This window comes from Paroedura picta, chromosome 9 (assembly GCF_049243985.1).
Source record: "Paroedura picta isolate Pp20150507F chromosome 9, Ppicta_v3.0, whole genome shotgun sequence".
Classification (NCBI taxonomy): domain Eukaryota; kingdom Metazoa; phylum Chordata; class Lepidosauria; order Squamata; family Gekkonidae; genus Paroedura; species Paroedura picta.
This window is the reverse complement of record NC_135377.1, coordinates 67,221,006-67,235,130: the sequence shown is the minus strand read 5'-3', so window position 1 is coordinate 67,235,130 and position 14,125 is coordinate 67,221,006. Positions and strand designations below refer to the sequence as shown.

At 44.5% G+C, this 14,125-nt stretch overlaps 1 protein-coding gene across 2 annotated transcripts in view; it reads left to right on the top strand.

The window, feature by feature from the left end:
- Positions 1–2,964, top strand: part of NEDD9 (neural precursor cell expressed, developmentally down-regulated 9) — a 60,714-nt gene extending 57,750 nt beyond the window's left edge. For both annotated transcript variants that reach the window (XM_077353201.1, XM_077353202.1), the window contains exons 6-7: positions 398–487; positions 2,158–2,964. In XM_077353201.1, coding sequence (XP_077209316.1) covers positions 398–487; positions 2,158–2,667 — 600 coding nt within the window. In that variant the 3' untranslated portion in view covers positions 2,668–2,964. The remainder of the gene's footprint in view (positions 1–397; positions 488–2,157) is intronic.
- Positions 2,965–14,125: the final 11,161 nt, after the last annotated feature.

Here is a 14,125-nt window from a genome sequence, read left to right as displayed (position 1 = left end):
GAGCTCTCTCAGCCCCACCTACCTCACAGGGTTGTTGTAGGGAGAGGGTAGGCGATTGTCAGCTATGTTGAGACGCCTTTGGGTAGTAAAAAGTGGGGTACAAAAAAACAGCTTTACTTCTTCTCTAAATTCCTCCCAGTGAGTCAAATGTTTTTTCTCTTCCCCTTCCCTGCTTCACTGCCCGGTGGGATGTGAAACTTTCTGCATACTGTCCTTTTATCAGGAACAGATCTGATTGTAAGCTCTTGGAGTTCCTCCTTGTAGTTGGTAATAAAGGAACACTATGAAATGCCTGAAGTGGAATGGGTTGACCCAGTATCGGTTGACTCAATATCCCGATAGGCATATTTGGTGTTGTGATTTGTTAAAACCGTTTCCTTTCATGTTCTCCGATCAGGGCAAGGAGGAGTTTGAAAGGCAGCAGAAGGAGCTTCTGGAAAAAGAAAATATTATCAAGCAGAGCAAAATGCAGCTGGAGCACCACCAGGTAGGTTTCAGTGCCAAAACATGGTCGGGAATCAAAAAAGAGATGCTGACTTTGAACTGGGAAAAATGTACTAAACAGACGAAGAATGCCTGGTGTTGGTCTCAGTGGAAAACCAAGACGTGGCGAGACATAGAAAAATTGACCTTAAATATTTTTTTGATTCAGATTTAAAAAAAAATCAAAACCTAAACATCTCAAACTGCCAAAACACATGTAATGCTTTTTAGACATTTTATTCTCTATGACGGTTTACGCACTGGAGGTTTCATTCCGGGCTGCAGGCTGGAGTTTTAGTTGAGTCAGGTTGTCCCACCTCTTCCTGCACCCAAATGGGGGAGCATTTGTCCCAGTGCACCTCATCTGCCCCCGATTTGTGCTCCTGGGGCAGTGAAGTTCCCAGTGCATAAACGGTCCATGACTGCACCAGGCTGCAGTTAGGAAGAGTATGGTTGTATTCAAACATCACACCAAACCTCCCCTGGTTTAATCCTGGTTCAGAATCCCGGGTTATCCTGAGGAAACAAACTCCAATCAACCCAGCGGCCTGCATTCCATTAAGAGTTTGATTTTGATACTTCTGACCCTAGGGGGCCTCCATATGAGGCAGGGCTAACCTAATGCGCGGGCATGCCGGGCAGTTTCCCGGGGGCCCCTTTGAGCACACGTGATTCTATGACCTGGAACATGGATGGAGTATCAATACAGATATCCCCATACCTATGTGAAGCTGTGGCTAATATTGTATTATTACTATATTAGTGTTCAAGCCCGCTGTAGTCACAATAAAACGGGCGCTAGGCAAGGGAGCCCCCGGCAGCCACGCACAGCGCGGCTGGCGGGGGCTCCCTTGTCAGCAGGGTGGGAATCGGCGAGGCCAGGGTGGGAATCGGCGATGGTTTGTCCGGAGGAAGGGGCCAATCAGCACCCTTCCTCATCCCGGACAGAGCCCGCCCTAACTCCTCCCCCTAAGCCTTTACAGCTTTATTTAGTCTGCGGTGCCCGCAGCGCCACGGGCGGGGTTAGGATATATAAGGTTTGAATTCTTGATACCTATAAAATTGATTAAAATATTGAAGACTCAGAGGACTTACTGAGGAAAGAATTTCACTGAAAACAGATATTACCTGGATTCCTTTTTGACAGAAATCCTACAGAATAAACAGATAAGGAAAACTACAAAAAAAGGACACTTTTCTTTCTTTTATGAATATATTTATTGTATTGCCATTGGGTAGGTCTTCTTCTCTCTGTTTGGTTTAATTCTTAGACCGTCCTTCTTATATTCTTGTAAATTTAATCTGTAAGCCAGCCTGAGGCTTCAGAGAAGAGCATCATAAAAATGAATAAGTACGTAATCATTATCATCCTATCCCCTCTCAGCCTCCTCCCCTCGAGGCAGAATATGCCCAAGTCCCTCAGCCTTTCTTCCTCGGGCTTGGTCCCCAGGCCCCACATCATCCTCATTGCTCTCCTCTGCACCCTCTCAATTCTGTCCACATCCCTTTTGAAGTGAGGCTTCCAGAACTCTACACAGTACTCCAGTACGGCCGTCTTGCAATTTCGATGGGGTGCCTCTGTTGATGCAGCCCAAGATAATTATTATTGCCCCAAAACATGGCAGGCTGTGCACGGGATAGCACCTTGAACGGCCTCTCCTCTTTGCCTTTCAGCTGAACCAGTTCCAGTTGCTGGAACAAGAGATCACCAAGCCAGTGGAGAACGACATCTCAAAATGGAAGCCGCCTCAAGGCGTCCCCACTCCGAGCAGCCTGCTGGCCTCCCAAGACAGGCAGCTGCTTCTGTTTTATTCGGACCAGTGCGAGACTCATTTCGTCTCCCTCCTGAACGCCATTGACGCCTTCTTCAGCTGCATCAGCGCCGCCCAGCCGCCACGGATCTTCGTGGCGCACAGCAAGTTTGTTATCTTAAGCGCTCACAAACTGGTGTTCATCGGGGATACCCTGACCAGGCAGCTGGCCACGCAGGAGATACGCAACAGCGTCATGAATGCCAGCAACCAGCTCTGCGAGCTGCTCAAAAGCATTGTGATGGCGACCAAGGGGGCCGCCTTGAATTACCCCAGCACGGCGTCTTTGCAGGAGATGGTGGACCGAGTGACGGAGCTGTCCCACTATGCTCAGTTGTTTAAACGCTCCTTGGTGCAGATGGCATCCTACTGAGATGCCCAGAACTGCTGACCCTCCGCAAGGAAGAATTAACACTTAAGAACTGGAAATATTTTCTATCTCTTGTAAATAAATAATTATAATGAATAAAACCTGATCCTTTATTTTTTGTAGATATTTTGTATTAAATATTTTCAAATTCCTTTTTATGGATTAGAAATTATATCGGTTTTCGGCAATCTTTATCTGCTCCTTTATCGTTTTTGAATATATAAAGTGCTATTCTGCATATATGTATATGTTTGCGACATTCCATAAAGACCACGAAGCACCTTAAAAAAGAAAACTGCATTCCTCTTTGTGGCCTGAGTTTTTCAGGTGTCGTCAATTTGGTACTTTTACATTTGGGTTGGGGGGGGGGGAGTATAATATCCGGTTCGTTTGAGTTTAATTTGGGTCACAACAACAAAGCCGTTACAGTTGTGGCAATTTCTTGAGAAAGTACAGGGCTGGATCCAACCAAATGTTTTGTTCAATCTTGGCCTCCTTATTACAGTCCCTGTCCCACATGGCTTTTCTCCATGGAGGTTGCGTTATCTCCAACATAGCTGTTTTGGTAGTCCAAGAGGATTCTTCCGTCCCTTTTTCACCAGTGGAAAAGCCGGTTTGGATCTAACTCATAGTTTTAATCCCAATTGCCAAACAAAACAACCCTACTTTGTATCAGTTCCTCTTGTATAACCTGTGCCGTCTTGGGGCACATTTATTTGGAAAGTGGTTATTTGTTTCTGTGCTCAGAATTGAAGGCTGAATTGTACTTTACATTCTGGGAGTCAGCCGTTTCAAGTACTTTAGATCGTTTCTGTATCAAGAACTTGGTAATAACAGAACTGTACAATTTGTCGTGAAAATTTTGAATTTTCCGAGACATTGCTGTGTCTCAGGGACCAAAGACACCCCCTGCTCTCTATAAGAGTGATTTTGAAGCATGTCAAGTTTAGATGAATTTCGACAGTATCCCCAAGCGTTATATGACGTAGTTGCATTTGCAAATCAAAAACGTTGGTACACTGTAAAAGTTGTTAAATGGCCTTGGGATACTTCTGTTGTCACCCAATGCCCATGATGCACAGGGGTAAGTCTTTCAACTATATAACTGTGTGTGGTGAAGTTGCAGAGGCATTCAAAGGGCAGCTACCCTGACTCATCAAATGGGACATTATAGGCTTCACCTGGTCATGCCCACACAGAATTTTGTACATGGCAATTTTTGCATAGGCAGACTTCTTTTGATGTATGCAAAAGTTCCTTTACAGTGTAGCCAATGAGATTACTAACTAAAATTTCAAAAAAAAAAATTCTGAATCCTCCTTATTAACCATCTAGATCTCCTTGGCATAAATGCAGTTCTGTTGATGAGCTGAGTAAGGTACTGCAACTAAGCTTAAGATCAAAGGAAAGCAGCTTTAGGTGATACAAGAGTATCATTTAGCCTGATGCGGAGACAGCTTTGATATATCCCCAAGGCAAGTTTCTTTTTTGGGTATTACCGAGAAGCAGTTAGTCATACGCACATGTGTATAATCAGGTGTCTGCTTGTTGGTGCCTCCTGGAAAATCCAGAGCATCTCGGGACCACGGATGGATTAGGCTTAGGCAAACTCACAGCCAAATGATAGTCATTCAAAAGCTTGCTCAGCAAAGACTCACCATAGGGTTTTTCTGGATTGCTAAATGCTGGCAATTCTGGGCTCACCTGTGTGATTGGAAGTTGGAAAATGTCACCTTCCCATGAGGTATTGTTGGCAGCTACTTCCCGATTTCCTAAACCAGCCTTTCTCAACATACTGACCATTGAGAAAACCCTGAAAGAGTCTTCAGGCTTCTAGAAACCCCAGAAATGGCACAGTCATGCAGGATACAGATGGGAAGCATACGTGTACATGCCCATCCAGGGTCCTTCCCCTTCCCAAAGCTGTCTCCAGGCCTATCATTAGCCATTTTGGGAGGAGGGGTGGATTGACATGACCATATATGATCGTATCACCCAAGAAACATTCAACACGTTTTAAAAAGGTATACAAAATTAACTCCCATCCATTCAGGAAACCCTTCCAAGGCTATCAAGAAACCCCAAGGTTTCATGAAACCCTGGTTGAGAAACCCTGTCTTAAATCCTCCAGATGGAATGACCATGCGTTACAGTCGCATCTGACTACATAATGTAACACTTTACATTCTTAATAGAAGAAGTACACCATGCCATGATACCAGGGAGGGGGCGTGGCTGTTTGATAGACCATCTACCTTGCATACAGAAGGCTCCAAGTTCAATCCCCAGCATTTCCAGTTAAAAGGATAAAGGTGTAGGTGATGTGTAGGGGATACCTTTACCTTTATATATATAGGTAAAGATATATATGTGTGTGTGTGTGTATATGTATGTGTGTGTATATGTATATGTGTGTGTGTGTATATATATATATACACACACACACACATACATACACACACACACACACACACACCTCTCTATATATTTACCTATATATATAACGGTAAAGGTATCCCCTGTGCAAGCACCGAGTCATGTCTGACCCTTGGGGTGACGCCCTCTAGCGTTTTCATGGCAGACTCAATACGGGGTGGTTTGCCAGTGCCTTCCCCAGTCATTACCGTTTACCCCCCAGCAGCAAGCTGGGTACTCATTTTACCGACCTCGGAAGGATGGAAGGCTGAGTCAACCTTGAGCCGGCTGCTGGGATTGAACTCCCAGCCTCATGGACAGAGCTTTCAGACTGCATTTCTGCGTTTTTGAGTAATCTCAGGCTGGATATTTTTAAAAAATGAAAAAGTGAGGAGGAAACGTGGTGGGTTTAAAAAAAAACATAGTGGTAAGACCTCTGGACTGCAATGTGTTCAGTATGTGTTGCAGCCTTAGTTCTATTTGGTTGTGTTGGATGCAATTGGTTGAAATGGAACCAACATCTCCTGGGAAGAAGGAGAAAATGGCAGACTCAATTCAAAGACCACAAAGATCATCAATCAGTTGTCTCTCCAGCATTAGTCCCTTCAAAAGAGGGCAAGGGAGACTTGCTGTACTTGTAGTCAGGAAACTGCAGATAAGAAGTCATTCCATCACAGCCAGAACAACATTTCAAATCCCCACCCACCACCTTGCCATTGCTTTGTATGCTTAACATGCACTTGGATGAAAAGTCAAAAGCTTGCACACCATTTTACATTTGGGTGGGTTCTAATAAAAGATATCACCCAGTGTTTGGCTCTATGTTTTTCTGGATATCAACACAGCAACCTACAACTTTACCCACAAGCACCTTCAGTCTATTTCTTTCATTACCATGGGGGCTAGAAACTTGTTCTTGGCTTGTGTTTTTAGGAAAAGCAAGTTTCTAGGCCCTGAGATAGTGGGGGAAAGGCTGAAAGGTCCTTCTGAACTCTCCAGAACCAGAGGAGGGCTTCTTGGGATTTCAAGCGGCAAGGTAATAGGACTTCTGTCTTCTCTGCACAACTACATGCTCCTTCTCAATGCAGCAAGTTGGGGTAATGCAAAAGAAGGCAATTTAAGCCATACACTACAGTACTTAGGTCCCAGTCCTGCTACTAGAGCTGGCTTCTGGTTCGATAAGCTGCTTTTTGTATGCTGTGCCTTATGATTTTTTTGTACGTGCCATCATTTCACTTTGCCTTAAAAGATACCCAAGACCCTGAATCCAAACAAGATTAGAAGATGAATAAAACAGCATGCCCCATCCTGAGACATATTTGTGTTGGAAAGCAAAATTACTTGAACACAGAGAATGATATATTTTGAGTTGCCCTAGATCCCATATTACCGTGGTGTGTTTGTGTGTGTGTTTGACTTCCCTAAGAATAGCTCTAGACTCTGAACTTGCATCTGTTATAGACATTTCGGACTCTGCTCAGCTCTTGTTACCAGCAAGAGCAGCCTACAGAAAAGGGAAGAAAGAAATCTCAGTTTGAGGTATTCCAAAGCTTCACAATGGGATTCTTTTTAGGATTTCTGTTGTCAGTGTTTGGTTGTCGGTAGTGCATGTTTTATGTTACAATGCTACATAATGCAAACACAAAGAACCTAATAAAGCAAGAGAAAAAAAGGAAAAGAAAATACAAGCTTTCCCTTGCTTCTTTGTTTCAGCTCCTTCTGTGGCATCCTATGGCCATTATTCAAATGGCCATGAATTTAGTTATTTTATTTATTTACTGTATGGTGTCTGGGTTGTATAGCCAGGAGATCTGAAGCTTGTCTGACAGCCAGGCAGAGGACATTCAAAGATGGTTTGCCATTGCCTGCCTCTGCATCATGACCCCACCATTTCCTGGATGCCTACACAAGGTTTTAGGCACCCCCTTTTTAATAAATTATATACCAGGCTGCCAAAAGCCTTCCTAGCCTTCCAGTGTGGGGGGGTACCCCCTCCTGACCATCCAGGCTGAACCCAAATATCTGACAAAAATAAACACATGGCTTGCCAGGCTCCACTGAGTAATGTCTGAACCTCTGTCAATTATTTTTGACAATTCTTGGAGAACAGGTGAAGTGCCAGAAGATTGGAGGCGGGCAAATGTTGTCCCCACCTTCAAGAAGGGGAAAAAGGATCCAGGTAACTACTTACCCGTCAGCTTGACGTCAATAGCTGGCAAAACTTTAGAACAAATCATCAGTCGGTCCTTGAGCAGATGGTTGTGATTACTAAGAGGCAGTGTGGCTTTCTCAAGAAAAGTCATGTCAGACTAATCTTATCTCTTTTTTTAGAAAGTTACTACCTTGCTGGATCAGGGGAATGCCATGGACATAGTTTATCTCAGTTTCAGTAAAGCCTTTGATACACATGGTATTCTTGTTGACAAATTGGTAAAATGTGGCATGGATCCTATTACTGTTAGGTGGATCAAGAACTGGTTGACAGATCGCACCCAAGGGGTGCTTGTTAATGGCTTGTCACCCTCTTGGAGAGGAGTGAAAAGTGGAGTGCCTAAGGGATCTGTCCTGGGCCCTGTGTGGTTCAACATATTCATAAATTATTTGGATGAAGGAATAGAGGGGGTGCTTATAAAATTTGCAGATGATACTAAACTGGGAGGAATAGCAAACACAGCAGAAGACAGAATTGGGATACAGGACATCTTGACAGGCAAATTTCAGTAGTGATAAATGTAAGGTTCTGCAATCAGGAAGGAAAAATTGAAAGCATCATATAGGATGGGGGAGCCTTGTCTTGGCAGTAGTAGGAGCAAAAAGGATCGAGTCCTAGCAGACCATACACTGAACATGAGTCAGCAGTGTGACTCGGTGGCTGTATCAAAAGTATAGTGTCCAGATCACACAAGGTAATGGGTACCGTTTTAGACTTCACTTGGAGTACTGTGTTCAGTTTGGGGCACCACAGTTGAAGATGGATGTAGACAAACTGGAGCGTGTCCAGAAGAGGGCAACAAAGATGGTGAGGGGTTTGGAGACCAAGACGTCTGAGGAAAGGCTGAGGGAGCTTGGTCTGTTTCGCCTGGAGGGAAGACGACTAAGAGGTGATATGATAGCCATCTTCAAGTATTTGAAAAGCTGTCACGTAGAGGATGCAGCAGAGTTGCCCCAGAGGGTAAAACCAGAATCACTGAGTTGAAATTAATTCAAAAGAATTTTTGGCTAAACATCCAGAAGTAGTTCCTGACAGAGCAGTTCCTCAGTAGAACAGGCTTCCTTGCAAGATGATGGGTTCTCCTTCTTCGGAAGTTCTTAAGCAGAAGCTAGATAGCCATCTGACTGAAATGCTGGTTCTGTGAATTTAGGCAGACTGTGAGTGGGTGAGCAGAAGGGATTGGGTCAATGCATGGCTCTTGTGGCCAGGGAAATGCCGATTGCCACTTTGGGGTCAGCATGAGAATTTCTTCCAGGCCAGACTGGCCAGGGATTCTGTTTTTTGGGAGGAGAGAATTATCTACACATGGAACTGGGATCACTGTGGATGGGCATGTAGTTGAGAGTTTCCACATTCGGCATGGGTTGAACTAGATGACCCTGGAGGAACTAGATGACCCTTCAGGATTCCATGATTAAGTCCGAAGCTACAGAATTCGTTTTCTAAGCATTTAGGCAACCATATACTTAAGATTGCCCTTTTTCAGGCCTTGAATGACCTTGGTTGTATGAAACCAAGTGGATTCTTGATTTTTGACATTATAGGTGTCTCAACAGCAGAGGAGAGGGGGGGATCCCAACCAATTTTAACTATTCATAGAAAAAGTCTTGTGAATGGAGTGGGGAACCCCCACCAGTTTGTGTTCTGTGACCCTTAAGCAGGATCTGGGATGATGTTTTTGCAGCTTGTGGTTTCTGGCTAATCTATTCTTTTCCGAGTCAGAGCAGAAATCTCTGCCTCCAGCTATGTGGAAATGGAAAACCCAAGAGGATGAGTCAATAGGGACATGAAAGAAATGGATGACTCCTCAGTGTCTTTTCCTCCTACAGGACTTTGTTTCTTTGCTTTGCTTTTCTTTTCTTTCTGAGACATGACAGAATTCCTACAAGAAGGTGACATTAAAGCCTTTTATCTTTCAGACAGGTTTGAGCCAGTTATCACTCACTGCAATTAATCTGCCTTCTAAGGGGCATTAAAAACAGCCTGTGTACTTTGCTTCTGCCCTGGATTCTAAAGGAGAAAGATGAGCTGTTATAGCAACGAAGAGGTCACCTGCACTAGGAACAAACTGTAATTTTCAAAGAACTTTATTGGCAACGCATCACATTGGCTGAAATGCCCCCTTAGAAAGCTACGTTGAAGAGAAGAACAGCTGGTTTTCACACCCCACTTTTCACTACAAACCCGTTTCCTTTCCTCTCCTCACAACAGACACCCTGTGAGGTTGGTGGGGCTGAGAGACCCCTAAGAGATCTGTGCCTGGCCCAAGGTCAACCAGCTGACTGCATGTGGAAGAAGAGTGGGGAATTAAACCCAGTTCTACAGATTAGTGGTGGCCACTCAACCACTACATCACTACCAAAAAAGTTCAGGTTTCCTATGCAGAAGCAGGCAATGGTAGATATTAATCTCTTGCCATGAAGAACCCTGTGGCTCTCACCAGAAGATGGCTGTGAATTAATGACACTTTCTACCACCGGGGAGTACAAGCACAACTCTCCTCTCCCAACAAAGAAGCACATTGGGTAAGTCATAGAAAGGCAAGCCCATCCCTTGCCAAACACTGCATACTCTCCAAATTCTAATTCTTCCCCCTGGGGGACGGGGAACATAATGACCTTTTAAAGAATAGCCTGAAAGCCAAGCTTTCAATAAATCCACAAAAGTTCCCATCTCTTAATGTTTTTTTACAAGCCCATGTTTGAAAATGCCCCCTCCCCCCATATATTCCGGACATTTGAAAACAATTATTCATTTACGAGTCTGTTAGAACCACCAAGATGACAACACAACCAGAAAACTTGTGTCACTCACAGCTCCTTGGAGAGAAACAGCAAAGTTCTGCAGCTCAGGTAAAGAGCCGTCCAAAACAAAATCTTATGCAGAAATGAAGAGCAGAACCAATGATGGCCATATAATAAAAGTCGATCTTTTGAAAGTCTTCTTATTCTGGTTTATTGCAAGAACACGTTTAACACCTCCAAACGCCAAAACAAGGTTCCGGGTGACATATACTCGTTTTCAGTTGTCTTCCGCATCGGCATATCTTTCAAAATGCATTTCAGTAGCCCAAACTGGATATATTCTTCATGGTCACTTCTTTTAGTATCCCGTCGGCCAATGGCTCATCACAATGATGGAGATCCCGGTTGCAAAGTACGCCCACAAAGATGGCCCTATTTGTAACTCTCGAACCAAGGTTCAAGGGAGGTGCCTCCCCCGAGCATTTCATGATATTTGGTCCAGTTCAGGGGTTCAGCTGGCAGCCATTTTGGACAGACAGCAGATGGGTGTGTGCACCCCACTTCCCAGCAGAAGGGAGCAAAACTAATAGCTGAAATGGCTTGCAGCTCCTTTGGGCTGGCAGTCGGGTGTGCATAACTCTCCACTGCTGTTGCAAGCCATTCCAGCATGCCATTTCACTTCCTGCAGATTCCAAGCAAGGAGAAGCGAAACAGACCAGTCGGGTTCATTTTGGGAAGACTGGGCTTTCTGTGTTCAGGGTAGATCTTTCCATTCTGTTCCCATGCCTACTTCGGAGATCATGCTTGCTTTGTGTTCTCTTCTAGGGTGAATCACTGTCATAAGATGATGCTGGTGGGTCAGTTTTGACATGTGAGGCCCTCTAGGAAGGCCCAACTGGTGAATTGTCCAGCATCCTGGTTACTTGGTCCCTATTCATGTCACCACATGGGAGATGATTTCTGTACAAAGCGAGCAGACAAGCTCCAGAAAACCATCAGGACCTGCCCTTGCGTTGAGGGTTTTTTAAACGATGCCCTCAAAGAAGTTTCTCCACTGAAGTCATCGCCGAGAGATGCCGATTTCATGACAGTGGAAACCACTTCACATGTCCCAGAGCTGTGGGGTGCTACACATCTGGGTTCAAGCTAAAAACAACAACATTTCTTTAGGTTAACCTCTGTAAGTAATTTTTTTTCCTTACTTTTGTAGAACATGTCCTTAGGAAGAAGAAACGAAAACATGTTTTGAACAGGGCTGAAAGTGTTCAGGGGCAAAGTGGCTCCTCTGTGTTTTGCCAACGGGAAGCTGTGCCTAAGTAACTGATGGAGACAGATCAAGAGGGGTAGTCATGTTTGGCTGCCCGTAGCAGAAGAAAAGAGCAAATCCAGTAGCATCTTAAAGACTAACCAGATTGCAGCAGAGTAAGGGCTTTCATGAGGAAACGGAAGTTCCTACCCTGTCACAAATTTTGTTAGTCTTTGGGGTGCTACTGGACGCTCGCTCTTTTCTACTGTAAGTAATTCATGCAAGTTGATTTGTTGTTGCTTTGGCCATCAAGTCAAAACTGAGTTGTGGCAACACTAGGGTTTTCATTAGGTCGTTTGCCATTGCCTGCCTTCATGTCATGACCCTGACTTCCTAAAATGGTAGTCTCCCATCTAAATTTTAGTCATGGCTGACCCTGCATGGCTTCTAAGATCTGATGAGATCCAGCTAGCCTGAGTTGTCCCAGGTCGGTGTGAGGGGAGAGCTGACAATGAAAAAATTACCAATTTTACTTATTTGATACCTTTTCTTCACTGATACCAGCATGGCTGAGGCGATCCGTTAAAAAACCATGGACAGAGGAACAAGGAACTGCAGACACTTTCTGGAACTTTCTTTTCCAAGTGGTATCCCTGCTGGGTTCACCCAGTGAGGAAAAGTCATAACTGTATGAAGGAAATAAGAGATTCTAGAAAATACCGAAGAAGTAAACTGTTTTCACCAAATAAGAGACTTGATTGTACAGCATAAATCCACAAAAATATGTGCTTGGTCATTTGGGTGTTTCTTTCATTCATACGACTCTTACAAACAGCTTTTGCAGGCTCTGAGGCCTACCTAAAATCAGAGAGATTTTTGACTGGACAAGGAGCAATTGTATGGGCATCCCCTACAGTTCCTTGACTCCCACAACAGCTATTGGTTGTACTATTATTGCTGCCAGTTTGTACCAAGACATAGAATAAAACATACAATAACATGGGCCCTCCATGGTGTCCTAGTGAGGACCAAGCAGCCGCATTTTGCACCCGTTGCAGTTTCCGGGTCATGGCCAAGGATAGAGCAAGTTACTAAACTCATTTATGGATCTGCTGTAAAGACTCAGCAATGCCAGTCTGTTGCTATGTCAATATTCTTTGAAGTGCTACTAAGAAAGTAAATGTGCTCTGCTTGATGATGAGTTCAATTCACTTTGTGAGTTTGTTCCAATTAACAATTTCATATGGTTTTGTCTGAAGTACATAACACACACACACACAAACACACAAAGCACTTTGGAGTGGAAACCAAAGCCGTATTTTAATTATCCACTTTGAACCCAACTCATCTGTCCTGGTATCCATGGTGCAGAGGACCACGGATCTACTACTGTTCAGGAATCCTGGCCCATCCAAGACCATGATCTTCTCAAGAACAACTGGAATATGTTCTGACTCAGGAAAACACACTCATTGAACCACAGAAAAGTTACTCAGTAACCTCAGCAGCATTCCAGTTAACTAAAGGACCGATAAGTAAACAATTTTAAAGCATGAGGCAGACAGCCGGTGCCCCTGCTATCACGTGCTTCATCAGCCAAATGGAGACCCTCTACATATGGAGAAACATTGCTATTCTGCCAGGCAGGCCCTCATCTCTCCTGCCTCCTGAAGAGCCAGCATGGTGTAGTGCAGGGGTAGTCAAACTGCAGACCTCCAGATGTCCATGGACTACAAATCCCAGGAGCCCCCTGCCAGCATTCTGGCAGGGGGCTCCTGGGAATTGTAGTCCATGGACATCTGGAGGTCCGCAGTTTGACTACCCCTGCTGTAGTGGTTAAGAGAAGTGGCTTGCCAGAAGGCAGGAGGGATGAGGGAGGAGGGCCTGCCTGGTGGAATAGCACTTTCTCTCCATATATAGACTCCGGAAGACTTATGTCACGGTTCTCTCAGAGATCTCTCAGCCTCACCCACCTCTAGTCCAGACTTTCTCAACCAGGGTTTTATTATGGTTCCTTGATGGTCTTTGATGGTCCTGGAAGGGTTTCCCATCCAGGGAGTTAATTAATTTACATATTTGTAAAATTTGTTACACTTTTATCAAGTGACGTGACCATATATGGCCATACAATTGGCCAATGATGGGCCTGGAGGGGGTGGGGAATGGAGGGGCCCGGTTTGGGCATGTACACAGCTCTGCTTCCCAACTGTATTCTGCACCATTACACCACTTCTGGGGGTTCTCGAAGCCTGAAGAATATTTCAAGGGTTTATCAAGGGTAAAAAAGTTCAGAAAGGCTGCTCTAATCTAACTAGCTAGGATGGATGGGCATGCAGGAAAACATGTCCTGCCCTCATGTTGCCAAGATGGAGAAGAGCTGGCACAATGAGAAGAGAAATTGTCAAAGCAGAAGGGAGATTCCCTATAGGTAGAAAGGCATTGTGATGGGAGACCACCAAAAAGGTCAAGGGTGATGATATAGAGGCCGCTGTTGAACATCTCTTACCTCAAAAACCCTACATAGTTGTCGTAAGGTGGCTGTGACTTGATGAGGAAAAGGTGGTATGGAGAACCACTACCAGCTTTAAAAGTTACAATCTGTCTATTAAAAAGAAAATGCCCACATGAATAGTCTCAGCACAGCAACAGACTGAGCAAGAGTTCCAAAAGAAATAGGGCAGGCATACAATGTGCTGCTTCCCTCTATAACCTAAGGCGGACTCTTTAGCTTACAAGTTAGCAGGACTAGAAGGCTCCTGTTACCTTGCAGCCACTGCAAATGGTAATGGCTGCTTTTGGCAGACCCCAGGTGAGAGCTCTGTCTGCCTTGAGGGTGGAATTAGT